Genomic DNA, 17,722 nt, shown 5'->3' on the forward strand with positions numbered 1-17,722 from the left:
GAACACTACAGTCATACCAGCCATAGGATAACACATAGATTAGAACACTACAGTCATACCAGCCGTAGGATAACACATAGATTAGAACACTACAGTAATACCAGCCGTAGGATAACACATAGATTAGAACACTACAGTCATACCAGCCGTAGGATAACATCAATTAGAACACTACAGTCATACCAGCCGTAGGATAACATCAATTAGAACACTACAGTCATACCAGCCGTAGGATAACATCAATTAGAACACTACAGTCATACCAGCCGTAGGATAACACATCAATTAGAACACTACAGTCATACCAGCCGTAGGATAACACATCAATTAGAACACTACAGTCATACCAGCCGTAGGATAACATCAATTAGAACACTACAGTCATACCAGCCGTAGGATAACATCAATTAGAACACTACAGTAATACCAGCCGAAGGATAACATCAATTAGAACACTACAGTCATACCAGCCGTAGGATAACATCAATTAGAACACTACAGTCATACCAGCCGTAGGATAACATCAATTAGAACACTACAGTCATACCAGCCGTAGGATAACATCAATTAGAACACTACAGTAATACCAGCCGAAGGATAACATCAATTAGAACACTACAGTCATACCAGCCGTAGGATAACATCAATTAGAACACTACAGTCATACCAGCCGTAGGATAACATCAATTAGAACACTACAGTCATACCAGCCGTAGGATAACATACCTTCTCGTAGTTCTGCACTACATATATTTGTTATAGCACACAGATCATACTCAGAAGTGGGAGTGTCTCCCGTACCTGCTTCATGTAGGCGTAGCACATTGTCTCAGCGACGCGTTTGCCCTCGTCGTAGCAGGCCCGGGGGCCGATGGGGTTCACATGACCCCAGTACTCCTCATTCTGGGGGTGCACTTCAGGGTCTGGGGGGGACAGACAGAAATACAGGTGTAAGTCACCAGGAATACAGTCACCTGTTATTTATGATGTCAAATCCACTGAAACACAATCATCCCATTAGTAGTCGTTGTTCAGGACGAAAAATAAATAATTAATTATTGCAACAAGCTCAAATGTGTCCTACATAAACAGTAATCTATTTGATTGAAGGACACGGGAAAAGTAATCTTGTGAGACTCACACATACGCAAGTATGCATACAGTTAAAGTCGGAAGTTTACATACACCTTAGCCAAATACATTTAAACTCAGTTTTTCACAATTCCTGATATTTAATCAGGAAACACTTATCTCCCTCACTAGCTTTAAGCACCAACTGTCAGAGCAGCTCACAGATTACTGCACCTGTACATAGCCCACCTATAATTTAGCCCAAACAACTACCTCTTTCCCAACTGTATTTAATTTATTTATTTATTTTGCTCCTTTGCACCCCATTATTTTTATTTCTACTTTGCACATTCTTCCATTGCAAAACTACCATTACAGTGTTTTACTTGCTATATTGTATTTACTTTGCCACCATGGCCTTTTTTGCCTTTACCTCCCTTCTCACCTCATTTGCTCACATTGTATATAGACTTGTTTATACTGTATTATTGACTGTATGTTTGTTTTACTCCATGTGTAACTCTGTGTCGTTGTATCTGTCGAACTGCTTTGCTTTATCTTGGCCAGGTCGCAATTGTAAATGAGAACTTGTTCTCAACTTGCCTACCTGGTTAAATAAAGGTGAAATAAATCAAATAAACAATCCTAATAAAAATGCCCTGTCTTATAGGTCAGTTAGGATCATCACTTTATTTTAAGAATGTAAAATGTCAGAATAATAGTAGAGAGAAGTATTTCTTTCAGTTTTTATTTCTTTCATCACATTCCCAGTGGGGCAGAAGTTTACATACACTCAATTATTATTTGGTAGCATTGCATTTAAATTGTTTAACTTCTGTCAAACCTTTCGGGTAGCCTTCCACAAGCTTCCCACAATAAGTTGGGTGAATTTTGGCCCATTCCTCCTGACAGAGCTAGTGTAACGGAGTCAGGTTTGTAGGCCTCCTTGCTCGCACACCCTTTTCAGTTCTGCCCAGATATTTTCTAAAGAATTGAGGTCAGGGCTTTGTGATGGCCACTTCAATTCTTTGACTTTGTTGTCCTTAAGCCATTTTGCCACAACTTTGGAAGTATGCTTGGGGTCATTGTCCATTTAGAAGACCCATCTGCGACCAAGCTTTCACTGATGTCTTGAGATGTTGCTTCAATATGTCCACATAATTTTCCTACCTCATGATGCCATCTATTTTGTGAAGTGCACCAGTCCGTCCTGCAGCAAAGCACCCTCACAACGTGATGCTGCCACCCCCGTGCTTCACGGTTGGGACGTTGTTCTCTGGCTTGCAAGCCTCCCCCTTTTTCCTCCAAACATAATGGTCGTTATGGCCAAACAGTTCTATTTTTGTTTCATCAGACCAGAGGACATTTCTCCAAAAAGTACGATCTTAGTCCCCATGTGCAGTTGCAAACCGTAGTCTGGCTTTTTTATGGCGGTTTTGGAGCAGTGGCTTCTTCCTTGCTGAGCAGCCTTTCCGTTTATGTCGATATAGGACTCGTTTTACTGTGGATATAGATACTTTTGTACCGGTTTCCTCCAGCATCTTCACAAGGTCCTTTGCTGTTGTTCTGGGATTGATTTGCACTTTTCGCACCAAAGTACGTTCATCTCCAGGAGAAAGAATGCTTCTCCTTCCTGAGCGGTATGACAGCTGCACGGTCCCATGGTGTTTATTCTTGCGTACTGTTGTTGGTACAGATGAACGTGGTACCTTCAGCCATTTGGAAATTGCTCCCAAGGATGAACCAGACTTGTGGAGGTCTACAATTTGAGGTGTTGGCTGATTTCTTTTGATTTTCCCATGATGTCAAGCAAAGACGCACTGAGTTTGAAGGTAGGCCTTGAAATACATCCACAGGTACACCTCCAATTGACTCAAATTATGTCAATGAGCCTATCAGAAGCTTCTAAAGCCATGACATCATTTTATTTTTAAATTCTAAGCTTTTTAAAAAGCTTTTTAAAGGCACAGTCAACTTAGTGTATGTAAACTTCTGATACACTGGAATTGTGATACAGTGAATTATAAGTGAAATAATCTGTCCGTTGTTGGAAAAATGACTTGTGTCATGCACAAACTAGATGTCCTAACCGACCTGCCAAAACTATAGTTTGTGGAGTGGTTGAAAAACGAGTTTAAATGAGTCCAACCTAAGCGTATGTCAACTTCCGACTTCTACTGTACATACACAAAGTTAAGTGGGCGTAGTCGAGTGTGTTGTGCTCTCTGGCTTTGACAGCAGCCCTACAGCTGGCCTGTTCATAGGTTCAACACTGTGGGGAGCATGTGCTGTACACAGCTGACCTTTCTCATTACAACAAAACCCAACACACCACATATACCATATACTGGGGAATTTGGAAATAGCCACGGGAAGGTTTTTCAATACCATCAAAACTATTTTATAGATATGAATATTTGTAGCCACCTTTTAAAGTAAATACCTGCAGTAAACTGTGCAATACGTTAGGAGACAAAGAAGATTGTGTTTTTCATTTCACCTGTCACATCATTGCTCATTATGAAGCGTACTGGTAGTCTCCCGTCACATTGTTCATTATGAAGCGTACTGGTAGTCTCCCGTCACATTGTTCATTATGAAGCGTACTGGTAGTCTCCAGTTACATCATTGTTCATACTGAAGCGTACTGGTAGTCTCCCGTCACATTGTTCATTATAAAGCGTACTGGTAGTCTCCCGTCACATTGTTCATTATGAAGCGTACTGGTAGTCTCCCGTCACATTGTTCATTATGAAGCGTACTGGTAGTCTCCCGTCATATTGTTCATTATGAAGCGTACTGGTAGTCTCCGGTCACATCATTGTTCATTATGAAGCGTACTGGTAGTCTCCCGTCACATTGTTCATTATGAAGCGTACTGGTAGTCTCCCGTCACATTGTTCATTATGAAGCGTACTGGTAGTCTCCCGTCACATTGTTCATTATGAAGCGTACTGGTAGTCTCCAGTTACATCATTGTTCATACTGAAGCGTACTGGTAGTCTCCCGTCACATTGTTCATTATGAAGCGTACTGGTAGTCTCCAGTCACATCATTGTTCATTGTCTCCGTACATTGTTCATTATGCGTACTGGTAGTCTCCAGTCACATCATTGTTCATACTGAAGCGTACTGGTAGTCTCCAGTCACATCATTGTTCATTATGAAGCGTACTGGTAGTCTCCAGTCACATCATTGTTCATTATGAAGCGTACTGGTAGTCTCCAGTTACATCATTGTTCATTATGAAGCGTACTGGTAGTCTCCAGTTACATCATTGTTCATACTGAAGCGTACTGGTAGTCTCCAGTCACATCATTGTTCATTATGAAGCGTACTGGTAGTCTCCAGTCACATCATTGTTCATTATGAAGCGTACTGGTAGTCTCCAGTCACATCATTGTTCATACTGAAGCGTACTGGTAGTCTCCAGTTACATCATTGTTCATACTGAAGCGTACTGGTAGTCTCCAGTTACATCATTGTTCATACTGAAGCGTACTGGTAGTCTCCAGTCACATAGTGTTTGTTTACAAGCACACAACAACGAGAGACCGGAGCCTTGCTAGTCACTCACTGTTGTGCAGCACTCGGCATGTGATCTAGTTACAGTATAGAGTTCACAACTTAATGTTTTCCAGCTAGATATCATAATTCATTATTATAACTCTGGTACCCCAGGGAAGGCTCACACGAACGCATGCATGCGTGCAATGCTGTTATTGGCTCCTCAGGACACTGTTGTCTTTATCCAGAGGCGTGGTGAGCAGAGTTGAGGACAGTCACAAAGGAATTACCACTCAAACAAACAATAACAGCTGCAACAGCCTCTTCTGTCCTGTTACTGCTGTGGCTAAAACTACTGAACTGTAGGAAAACAAAACAACGCTCATTTGCATATGAAAGAGACATGTTGGCAAGCTTTAACTAAGGTTTGAGGGGATTCACAGTCATAACTCCATGAAAACACCCAGTCCTCCAGGCCTAGCATTGCTGTTAGCTCTTTCTGTCAACAGTTGGCACCAGTAGAGGAGGCTACTGTAGTGGTGGTGCGATAAAGGTCTGTCTCGCTAGGGTAGCCTATCACCTCTAGCTTCACATAAATCATTAATAAAGGGGTCAGGCAGCGTACCTAAGCCTAGAGATCAATAAAGGAGGCAGGCGGAAGGCTCTGGCAATTAGCGGTAAACTCTCTAGGCAATGGGCTCATGTCAGCCACTCGCGTAGTCGACTTCGGGTGGTAGACAGTGGGAGAAGGAAATAGAGTGAGAAAGAGAGTTCATCGGAAGATTGACTAAAGCGATCATTGTCTTTGTGTGTGCGTGTACTGTATGCTCATTGGTGCGTACATGCGTATGAATTCAGGGTGTTTATGGAGATAGCTGGTAGCTTGGAGACCCTGAGGACCTTGATCCGGCCAGGAGTGAACAGCAGCCCAGCCCAGATGCATTATCCTCCCTCCCCCAGAGACATCCCGCTGACCTGTGGCTGAACCTCAATTAGCCACAATAACAGCAGATACTGTCTCACCAGTTGTCTGTACACTGTCTCACCAGTTGTCTGTACACTGTCTCACCAGTTGTCTGTACACTGTCTCACCAGTTGTCTGTACACTGTCTCACCAGTTGTCTGTACACTGTCTCACCAGTTGTCTGTACACTGTCTCACCAGTTGTCTGTACACGGTCTCACCAGTTGTCTGTACACTGTCTCACCAGTTGTCTGTACACTGTCTCACCAGTTGTCAGTACACAGAACACCAGTTGTCTGTACACTGTCTCACCAGTTGTCTGTACACGGTCTCACCAGTTGTCTGTACACGGTCTCACCAGTTGTCTGTACACGGTCTCACCAGTTGTCTGTACACGGTCTCACCAGTTGTCTGTACACGGTCTCACCAGTTGTCTGTACACTGTCTCACCAGTTGTCTGTACACTGTCTCACCAGTTGTCTGTACACGGTCTCACCAGTTGTCTGTACACGGTCTCACCAGTTGTCTGTACACAGAACACCAGTTGTCTGTACACAGAACACCAGTTGTCTGTACACAGAACACCAGTTGTCTGTACACAGAACACCAGTTGTCTGTACACAGAACACCAGTTGTCTGTACACAGAACACCAGTTGTCTGTACACAGAACACCAGTTGTCAGTACACAGAACACCAGTTGTCAGTACACAGAACACCAGTTGTCAGTCAGGGAGAGAAAGATGATGTCGTAATAAAATGTCCACGCTGGTTAAATGGTGTGTGTGTGTGTTACCTCCATACACCTCAGACGTAGACGCCAGCAGCAGACGAGCTCCAACACGCTTCGCCAACCCTGGAAACATACAAGACAAGAGCAATAAGACCCAGAGACAAAAACCATGGAGAAGCAGACCAGATCAATCAAGCCCAGAGCCTGTCCTGGGGAGAGCCACAGACTAGATCAATCAAAGCCAGAGTGGAGCCTGGGGAGAGTCAGGCAAGAGTAATAAAGCCAGGCATCACACCTGTGGAAAGGCAGACAAGATCAATCAAGCCCAGAGCCTGTCCTGGGGAGAGCCACAGACTAGATCAATCCAACTCAGAGTGGACCCAGCAGCGGGACAGAGCAGAGCAGGGAGAGGTTGTTGTTGATGAGAGCAGGATTAGTATAGAAGGAGAATCTGGGAGGGGTAATCCAACCAAAGCAATGGGACTGGAACCAGATACACTTACAGACAGCGGGAAAAGGACAATCCAGTATAGTGTATCTAATCAAAGAGTTCAACTTCGCCAGCCTGGTCCCAGATCTGTACGTGTTTAAGCCAACTCCTCTGACTATACATGTTGGCAAAACACTTCCCAGCCCAGATCTGTGACCAGGCTTTCACTTGGCAAGGAAGACTTCCATGTCTGTGGAGAGAGGAATCTAGTCCCCTCATATGTCCTATTAACCTGCTGTATATTACACCCCAATTACCCAACAACCTCCGCTGCCACTCTAAAACACTGAAAACTAAATGCACAGTAAATTGGTGTGGGGGTGATGGCATGAGATGTTCAAAGTGAAAATGCATGTGATAAAAATGCCATGCTGGTGACAAATACATCCCGGCGCCTCCAACCTCTCACACGCAATGCATTTCATAGTTTTCTGTGCCATAAATGTTTCTACTAAGATAATGAATGCCTCTTCACTCTCAACGTGGCAATCGCATGTGAAATTACTACACACTCTCACGAAGAGATGGCTCTTGCAGTCTCTTGCAGTCTCTTTATTACCAGTGTGGACCATAAAGATGTGTGTGCGCACGTCCGGTCTGTCTGTCAGCAATGGTACTGCAGGGTCTGCAGGGTTTTGTTCCATACAAGCACTAACAGATCCGAAACACATCATCTTGTTCTTGAAGCAGATTAGGTGAAGAGCGATTGGTCAATATATGGCGGTAACACACACACTGCAGCTGATCATGCTCTTCTCAAGCAGTGTGCGGGTATATATGTGTGTCATGGCAGAGAGAGTAAGAGATCTACAAGCCTGCTCAGTCTTCACTGTGGAAGGTATGTGGGACTGTAAGCTAACTGGTGGCCTTGAGCGGATCTCATGCCTTTACTCTGCTATGTGATGGAGGGATGTGAGCTTAATACAACCACTATCACACACTAGACAGAGGAGGAGGAGGATCAGCTGCACTCTGGGGAGGAGGGGGCCAAGGAGAGAGGGAGGGAGGCAGGGAAAGGTGTAGAGATTATTGGCAGAGGTGGAGGGAGAGAGGTGAATGGAAAGGGAGGGAGGGAGGGGGAGGGAGGGAGGGAGGGAGGGAGGGAGGGAGGGAGGGAGGGAGGGAGGGAGGGAGGGAGGGAGGGAGGGAGGGAGGAGGGAATGGAAAGGGAGGGAGGGAGGGAGGGAGGGAGGAGAGGGAGGGAAAGGAGGGAGGGAGGGAGGGAGGGAGGGAGGGAGGGAGGGAGGGAGGGAGGGAGGGAGGGAGGGAGGGGGTAATTAGAGGGACCAGTCTTCCATGTTATTTGTTAACTTTCCTCCCTCATGTTCCGTACCCCCTGACGACTGACTGTCAGAGAAACCTGCCTTGTCACCAGTCCATTCATTATAATCATCAGCCAATCATATCTGCCTGTCAAACAGTGACAAGGGAGTTTCCGTGAAGATGGTTGTCACCATCGTTTTGGAGATATAATCAGAACTACCATTCAAATCTGTAGAAATTACAAAACCACAAAACAAAAACTATGCAAAGAAAAGTCCTTACTGATAGATCCAAACTAGACTAAAATAGAGGACTGCACTGCACCCAGTCAGTGTAATTCTTGACTCACCCAGCATGTTGAGGGTTCCTATAGTGTTAGTCTTCAGGGTCTTGATGGGATTGTACATGTAGTTGGGAGGAGAGGCAGGAGAGGCCAGGTGATAGATCTGGTCCACTGTAGGGGAGAGAGAGAGAGAGAGAGAGAGAGAGAGAGAGAGGGGGGGGAGAGAAAGCGCGAGAGAGAGCAAGAGAGAGAAAGCGCGAGAGAGAGAGAAAGCGCGAGAGAGAGAGAAAGCGAGAGAGAGAGAGAAAGCAAGAGAGAGAGAAAGCGAGAGAGAGAAAGCGAGAGAGAGAAAGCGAGAGAGAGAAAAGCGAGAGAGAGAGAAAGCGAGAGAGAGAGAGAAAGCGAGAGAGAAAAGCGAGAGAGAGAGCGAGAGGGAGGGTGGAAAGAGAAAATAGGAGGGGAGAGAGATTAATGTAATTATTTGCACACCTGCAGAAAGAATACATTAAGGACATGGTATTGTAAAGGCACAATGAATAACAGTGGTTGGTGTCTGGTAGAAAAGAACATCATAGTGAAGGATGTTATGATCAGCTGCTACTGGATTAGAAGGATGTTATGATCAGCTGCTACTGCATTAGAAGGATGTTATGATCAGCTGCTACTGCACCAGAAGGATGTTATGATCAGCTGCTACTGCACCAGAAGGATGTTATGATCAGCTGCTACTGCATTAGAAGGATGTTATGATCAGCTGCTACTGCACCAGAAGGATGTTATGATCAGCTGCTACTGCACCAGAAGGATGTTATGATCAGCTGCTACTGCATTAGAATGTTATGATCAGCTGCTACTGCATTAGAAGGATGTTGTGATCAGCTGCTACTGCACCAGAAGGATGTTATAAGCTGCTACTGCACCAGAATGATGTTATGATCAGCTGCTACTGCATTAGAAGGATGTTATGATCAGCTGCTACTGCATTAGAAGGATGTTATGATCAGCTGCTACTGCATTAGAAGGATGTTATGATCAGCTGCTACTGCATTAAGATGTTATGATCAGCTGCTACTGCACTAGAAGGATGTTATGATCAGCTGCGACTGCACCAGAAGGATGTTATGATCAGCTGCTACTGCACCAGAAGGATGTTATGATCAGCTGCTACTGCACCAGAAGGATGTTATGATCAGCTGCTACTGCATTAGAAGGATGTTATGATCAGCTGCTACTGCATTAGAAGGATGTTATGATCAGCTGCTACTGCATTAGAAGGATGTTATGATCAGCTGCTACTGCACCAGAAGGATGTTATGATCAGCTGCTACTGCACCAGAAGGATGTTATGATTAGCTGCTACTGCACCAGAAGGATGTTATGATCAGCTGCTACTGCACCAGAAGGATGTTATGATCAGCTGCTACTGCATTAGGATGTTATGATCAGCTGCTACTGCATTAGAAGGATGTTATGATCAGCTGCTACTGCATTAGAAGGATGTTATGATCAGCTGCTACTGCATTAGAAGGATGTTATGATCAGCTGCTACTGCACCAGAAGGATGTTATGATCAGCTGCTACTGCATTAGAAGGATGTTATGATCAGCTGCTACTGCATTAGAATGATGTTATGATCAGCTGCTACTGCATTAGAAGGATGTTATGATCAGCTGCTACTGCACCAGAAGGATGTTATGATCAGCTGCTACTGCATTAGAAGGATGTTATGATCAGCTGCTACTGCACCAGAAGGATGTTATGATACGCTGCTACTGCACCAGAAGGATGTTATGATCAGCTGCTACTGCACCAGAAGGATGTTATGATCAGCCGCTACTGCATTAGAAGGATGTTATGATCAGCCGCTACTGCACCAGAAGGATGTTATGATCAGCCGCTACTGCACCAGAAGGATGTTATGATCAGCTGCTACTGCACCAGAAGGATGTTATGATCAGCTGCTACTGCATTAGAAGGATGTTATGATCAGCTGCTACTGCATTAGAAGGATGTTATGATCAGCTGCTACTGCATTAGAATGTTATGATCAGCTGCTACTGCATTAGAAGGATGTTATGATCAGCTGCTACTGCATTAGAAGGATGTTATGATCAGCTGCTACTGCATTAGAAGGATGTTATGATCAGCCGCTACTGCATTAGAAGGATGTTATGATCAGCCGCTACTGCACCAGAAGGATGTTATGATCAGCTGCTACTGCACCAGAAGGATGTTATGATCAGCTGCTACTGCACCAGAAGGATGTTATGATCAGCTGCTACTGCACCAGAAGGATGTTATGATCAGCCGCTACTACACTGGAAGGATGCTCAGCCGATGTGAGCTTAGCATCTGCTTCATCTGACCACTTTTTCATTGATTGAGTCACTGGTGCTTCCTGCTTTAATAACACTGAAATATGCATGAGAGCACCAGCTGTTCCGGAAGACTGTGATCATGCTCTCCACAGCCGATGTGAGTAAGACCATTAAAACAGGTCAACATTCACAAGGCCGCAGGGGTTACCAGGAGTCGTACTCAGAGCATGAGCTGACCAACTGGCAAGTGTCTTCACTGATATTTTCAACCTCTCCCAATCCGAGCCTCTAATAACATGTTTTAAGCAGACCACCATAGTCCCTGTGCCCAAGAACACTAAGGTAACCTGCCTAAATGACTACCTACGCGTAGCACTCACGTCTGTAGCCATAAAGTGCTTTGAAAGGCTGGTCATGGCTCACAACACCATTATCCCAGAACGAGAGGGGAAATAGAGGAGAGAGAAAGAGGGGAAAGAAAGAGGAGAGAGAAAGAGGGGAAAGAAAGAGGAGAGAGAAAGAGGGGAAATAGAGGAGAGAGAAAGAGGGGAAATAGAGGAGAGAGAAAGAGGGGAAAGAAAGAGGAGAGAGAAAGAGGGGAAATAGAGAGGAGCGAGAAAGAGGGGAAATAGAGGAGCGAGAAAGAGGGGAAATAGAGGAGCGAGAAAGAGGGGAAATAGAGGAGCAGAGAAAGAGGGGAAATAGAGGAGCAGAGAAAGAGGGGAAATAGAGGAGCAGAGAAAGAGGGGAAATAGAGGAGCAGAGAAAGAGGGGAAATAGAGAAGGAGAGAAAGAGGGGAAATAGAGGAGCAGAGAAAGAGGGGAAATAGAGAGGAGCGAGAAAGAGGGGAAATAGAGGAGAGAGAAAGAGGGGAAATAGAGAAGGAGAGAAAGAGGGGAAATAGAGAGGAGCGAGAAAGAGGGGAAATAGAGGAGCGAGAAAGAGGGGAAATAGAGAAGGAGAGAAAGAGGGGAAAGAGAGGAGCGAGAAAGAGGGGAAATAGGAGAGAAAGAGGGGAAATAGAGGAGAGAGAAAGAGGGGAAATAGAGGAGAGAGAAAGAGGGGAAATAGAGAAGGGAAAAATACATTGATAGATCGCCCTTATACAACCAGTATTCAACCTGACGTCATTGCAATCAGTTTCGGCCGCTGACATGGGGATAGCTCTATGGAGAGGGACCAAAGGGGAAGTAGAGGGGTGAGGGGGGGTCCACGGGGTATGGAGAGAGGGGACAGAGAGAGAAGGAAAGAGGGGAGAGTGAGATGAGGTGGGTGAGGGATCACCGTGGCTAGAAGGGTGAAAAGAAGTGAGGGAATAAACAGGTGAGAGGTGTGACTAAGGAAATGAGAAAGAGAAGAGTTGAGGTGGCAGGTGAGAGGCAGAGAGAGAGGGGGCATAGAGATAGAGAGGACAGAGAGAGAGAGAGAGGGCATAAAGAGGGAGAGAGCAGAAAGAGCAGAAATAGCAGAAAGGTAGGGCAGAGTGAGGGTGAGAGAGAGGGCAGAGAGGGCGAGAGAGAGAGAGGGGGCAGAGAGCGAGAGCGAGGGCAGAGAGAGAGAAGAGAGGGCAGAGAGTGAGAGCGAGGGCAGAGAGCAGAGGGCAGAGAGCGAGGGCAGAGAGCGAGGGCAGAGAGCGAGGGCAGAGAGCGAGGGCAGAGAGCGAGGGCAGAGAGCGAGAGCGAGGGCAGAGAGCGAGGGCAGAGAGCGAGGGCAGAGAGCGAGGGCAGAGAGCGAGAGGGCAGCGAGAGCGAGAGGGCAGCGAGAGCGAGAGGGCAGCGAGAGCGAGAGGGCAGCGAGAGCGAGAGGGCAGCGAGAGCGAGAGGGCAGCGAGAGCGAGAGGGCAGCGAGAGCGAGAGGGCAGCGAGAGCGAGAGGGCAGCGAGAGAGAGAGGGCAGCGAGAGAGAGAGGGCAGCGAGAGAGAGAGGTCAGCGAGAGAGAGAGGTCAGCGAGAGAGAGAGGACAGCGAGAGAGAGAGGACAGCGAGAGAGAGAGGTCAGCGAGAGAGAGAGGACAGCGAGAGGACAGCGAGAGGACAGCGAGAGGACAGAGAGAGGACAGAGAGAGGACAGCGAGAGAGAGAGAGAGAGGACAGCGAGAGAGAGAGGACAGCGAGAGAGAGAGGACAGCGAGAGAGAGAGGACAGCGAGAGAGAGAGGACAGCGAGAGAGAGAGGACAGCGAGAGAGAGAGGACAGCGAGAGAGAGAGGACAGCGAGAGAGAGACCTAACCCACACTATTCAATTAGTCGAGAGGAACATTTTACATCTGGCTAGAAATGAATAAGGAAATTGTATATCTATATCCCCCCAGTAGAATCCCTATACTTTGACGATGACAGCTTCTCCATCATAGAGGGAGATCAACCGACTAGTCAGTTGTGACCTAAATGCAAGAAGTGGACAAGAACCTGACACTCTCAGCACACAGGGGGAAAAATATCTACCTGGAGGTGACAGCATTCCCTCCCAAATATGCCCCCCTAGACACAACTATGACAAAACAACCAACAAAAATGGGTCACAACACCTGTATCTCTGTCGCAGGCTAGGTCTGTACATAATCAATGGTAGGCTTCGAGGTAGGTACACCTAGAGCTCATCCCTTGGTAGTAGTACTGTAGATTACTTTATCACTGACCTCAACTCAGAGTCTCTCACACCGTTCACAGTCAGCCCACTGACACCCCTATCAGAGCACAGCAAAATCCCAGTCTACTTGAACAGTGCAATAGTCAATGAGGTTTCAAAGCCAAAGGAATTGCATAACATGAAGAAATGCTATAGATGGAAAGAAAGTAGTGTAGAAACCTACCAAAAAAACAATTAGGCAACAACAAATTCAACCCCTTCTAGATAACTTCCTGGACAAAATGTTTCACTGTAATAGTGAAGGTGTAAACTTTGCAGTAGAAAACCTAAACCTTTTTTTGAGCTCTCAGCTTCCCTATTAAATCTAAAAATGTCAAGCAGACAACCTAAGAAAATTAACAACAATGACAAATAGGTTTCTGCATCAAACTAAGAAAGAAATTGAGAAATCTATCCAACCAAAAACAGAGACCCAGAAAACTTGAGCCTTCACTACGGTGAATCACTAAAACAATACAGAAATACACTACGGAAAAAAGAAAGAAGGAACAGCACGTCAGATATCAGCTCAACGTACGTGAAGAATCCATAGGCTCTAACCACTTCTGGGAAAATTGGAACACATTAAACAAACAACACAAAGAGCTATCTATCCAAAATGGAGATGTATGGATAAACCACTTTTCCAATCAAAGAGCTATCTATCCAAAATGGAGATGTATGGATAAACCACTTTTCCAATCAAAGAGCTATCTATCCAAAATGGAGATGTATGGATAAACCACTTTTCCAATCAAAGAGCTATCTATCCAAAATGGAGATGTATGGATAAACCACTTTTCCAATCAAAGAGCTATCTATCCAAAATGGAGATGTATGGATAAACCACTTTTCCAATCAAAGAGCTATCTATCCAAAATGGAGATGTATGGATAAACCACTTTTCCAATCTTTTTGGTTCTATAACAGAAAACAAACAGTAAAAAAACATATACATGATCAAATACAAATCTTAGAATCAACTACTAAAGACTACCAGAACCCACTGGATTCTCCAATTACATTGAATGAACTACAAGACAAAATACAAATCCTTCAACCCAAAAGGCCTGCGGTTTTGATGGTATCCTAAATTAAATGATAAAATATACAGACCACAAATTCCAATTGGCTCTACTTAAACTTGGTAACATCACCCTCAGCTCTGGCATCTTCTCCTATAGTTGGAAACAAGGACCCCAATCCACAAAAGTGGAGACAAATTTGACCCCAATAACTACCGTGGGATATGCGTCAACAGTAACCTTGGGGAAATCCTCTGCATTATCATTAGTCACATTGGCGTTTTACCAAATTACCGTACGACAGACCACGTATTCACCCTGCACACCGTAAAAGGCAAAGTATTTTCATGCTTTGTTGATTTCAAAAAAGCTTTTGACTCAATTTGGCTATACAAATTGATATAAAGTGGTGTTGTGGGAAAAACAAAAGATATTCTAAAATCCATGAACACAATCAACAAGTGCACATTTAAAATCAGCAACAAAAAAAAACTTTATTTCCACAGGGCCGTGGGGTGAGACAGGGATATATATATATATGAAGTGAAAAGTCTCCTGTTTGGTGCTTCTGTCCCTAACCAAGGAGGGCCTACAGCAACAACTAGATCTTCTGCACAGACACTGTCAGACCCGGGCCCTGACTGTAGATCTCAGAAAGACAAAAATAACAGTGTTCCAAAAAAGGTCCAGATGCAAGGACCACAAATACAATTCCATCTAGACACCATTGCCCAAAAAAAAAAAAAAAAAAAAACTAGACTTACAGTTGAAGTCGGAAGTTTACATACAATTAGGATGGACTCATTAAAACTCTTTTTTCAACCACTCCACAAATTTTTTGTTAACAAACTATAATTTTGGCAAGTCGGTTAGGACATCTACTTTATGCATGACACAAGTCATTTTTCCAACAATTGTTTACAGACAGATTATTTCACGATATCACAATTCCAGTGGGTCAGAAGTTTACATACACTATGTTGACTGTGCCTTGAAACAGCTTGGAAAATTCGAGAACATGATGTTATGGCTTTAGAAGCTTCTGATAGGCTAATTGACATCATTTGAGTCCATTGGAGGTGTACCTGTGGATGGATTTCAAGGCCTTCAAACTCAATGCCTCTTTGCTTGACGTGGGAAAATCTAAAGAATTCAGCCAAATTGTAGACCTCCACAAGTCTGGTTCATTCTTGGGAGCAATTTTCAAATGCCTGAAGGTACCAAGTTCATCTGTACAAACAATAGTATGCAAGTATAAACACCATGGGACCACGCAGCCGTCGTACCACTCAGGAAGGAGACGGTATGATACAACCACCTAAAAGGCAGTGATTGCAACACTTTCTTTCATGTCTACTCCCCCTCACCAGCGCTCGACGTCACTGGTCTAACCACCGGTCGTGGCAACAATCATTGCGCACACATAAGTATTCAGACCCTTTACACAGTACTTTGTTGAAGCACCTTTGGCAGCGATTACAGCCTGGAGTCTTCTTGGGTATGATGCGACAAGCTTGGCACACCTGTATTTGGGGAGTTTCTCCCATTCTTCTCTGCAGATCCTCTCAAGCTCTGTTAGGATGGAAGGGAGCATTGATGCACAGCTATTTTCAGGTCTCTCCAGAGATGTTTCGATCAGGTTCAATTCCAGGCTCTGGCTGGGCCACTCAAGGACATTGAGACTTGTCCCGAAGCCACTTGAACGATGTGTTGGCTGTGTGCTTAAGGTTGTTGTCCTGTTGGAAGGTGAACCTTCGCCCCAGTCTGAGGTCCTGAGCCCTCTGGAGCAGGTTTCCATAAAGGATCTCTCTATACTTTGCCCTGTTCATCTTTCCCTCGATTCTGAATAGCTCTAGGGGCTCTAGGGAGAGTCTTGGTGGTTCCACTTATGACCGAAGTCAGTTTGCATGTGCCCGGCCGCCACAATGAGCCGCTAGAGTACGATCGGACAAGGACATCCCAGCCGGCCAAACCCCCCCTAACCCGGACGACGCTGGGCCAATTGTGCGCTGTCCCATGGGTCTCCCGGTCACTGCCGCCTGCGACACAGCCCGGGATTGAAACCGGATCTGTAGTGACACCCCTAGCACCGCGATGCAATGCCTTAGACATCTGCACCACTCAGGAGGCCCTATTAATTTGGCACTGAATAAGCAGTTAGTATAGTCATTTATTGAACCTCTTGATGGGAAAACCTTGAACATTTGCTCTTTATGACAGAATGTTAAAACTAGATGAAATCAAACGTATTTTTTCACCAAGTTACACATCTCGAAAGCCACCGAATTGGTGGAACAGCCCAGAAGCCTGTTGGACAGACTGACTGATCAAATCTTACAGGGGGGAGAGAGAGAGAGATGTTTCAATCTAGTGGTATATTCTCACACCTGGTCTTCTAACACAAGTTAAGCGAAGCAGGAGATTACAGTACTGTGTGGCAATCCGTGTCTATTCAGTGTCCCTATTATATGTGCCACTATATGTGATTGTACGCGTGTGTGTTTCTGTGCGTGTGTGTTTCTGTGCATGTGTGTCTGTGTGCGCGTCTGTTTCTGTGCGCGTGTGTGTTTCTGTGCGCGTGTGTGTTTCTGTGCGCGTGTGTGTTTCTGTGCGCGTGTGTGTTTCTGTGCGCGTGTGTGTTTCTGTGCGCGTGTGTGTTTCTGTGCGCGTGTGTCTGTGTGCGCGTGTGTCTGTGTGCGTGTGTGTCTGTGTGCGTGTGTGTTTCTGTGTGCGTTTCTGTGCGTGTTTCTGTGTGCGTGTGCGTTTCTGTGCGTGTTTCTGAGTGCGTCTTCACTCACCTTCGATGTAGAGCGGCTCCACCACGTCGTGGTTGATGAGCTCAAAGTTCTCGTGGCCGATCCAGTGCTCCACGTTCCTCTTGCGGCCAGTGAAGAAGTTGTCCACCACCGTCACCTCATGGCCGTCCATCATCAGCTTATCAGTCAGATGGGAGCCAACAAAGCCTGCGCCGCCCGTTATCTAGGGGATAGAGGGTTACACCATGAGGGAGGGAGACAGAAAGAGACCCCACGAAGACACCATGCCTATGATCTAGACCGGGGCATAGAGGATCACACCATGAGGGAGGGAGACAGAAAGAGACCCCACGAAGACCACCCTGCCTATGATCTAGACCGGGGCATAGAGGGTTACACCATGAGGGAGGGAGACAGAAAGAGACCCCACGAAGACACCCTGCCTATGATCTAGACCGGGGCATAGAGGATCACACCATGAGGGAGGGAGACAGAAAGAGACCCCACGAAGACCACCCTGCCTATGATCTAGACCGGGGCATAGAGGGTTACACCATGAGGAAAGAGACCCCACGAAGACACCCTGCCTATGATCTAGACCATGAGGGAGACAGAAAGAGACCCCACGAAGACACCCTGCCTATGATCTAGACCGGGGCATAGAGGATCACACCATGAGGGAGGGAG

General features: G+C 45.6%; 1 protein-coding gene across 2 annotated transcripts in view; it reads right to left on the reverse strand.

The window, feature by feature from the left end:
* Positions 1-17,722, reverse strand: part of uxs1 (UDP-glucuronate decarboxylase 1) — a 121,403-nt gene that overhangs the window by 72,116 nt on the left and 31,565 nt on the right. For both annotated transcript variants that reach the window (XR_010462706.1, XM_029644360.2), the window contains exons 6-9: positions 17,078-17,258; positions 8,375-8,479; positions 6,336-6,395; positions 802-923 (exon numbers count right to left, since the gene is read on the reverse strand). Coding sequence is in view for 1 of the 2 variants with exons in the window: in XM_029644360.2 (XP_029500220.2) it covers positions 802-923; positions 6,336-6,395; positions 8,375-8,479; positions 17,078-17,258 (468 nt within the window). In the remaining variant the exon portion in view is untranslated. The remainder of the gene's footprint in view (positions 1-801; positions 924-6,335; positions 6,396-8,374; positions 8,480-17,077; positions 17,259-17,722) is intronic.

The sequence above is a fragment of the Oncorhynchus nerka genome, linkage group LG3, assembly GCF_034236695.1.
Source record: "Oncorhynchus nerka isolate Pitt River linkage group LG3, Oner_Uvic_2.0, whole genome shotgun sequence".
In the NCBI taxonomy this organism is placed as follows: domain Eukaryota; kingdom Metazoa; phylum Chordata; class Actinopteri; order Salmoniformes; family Salmonidae; genus Oncorhynchus; species Oncorhynchus nerka.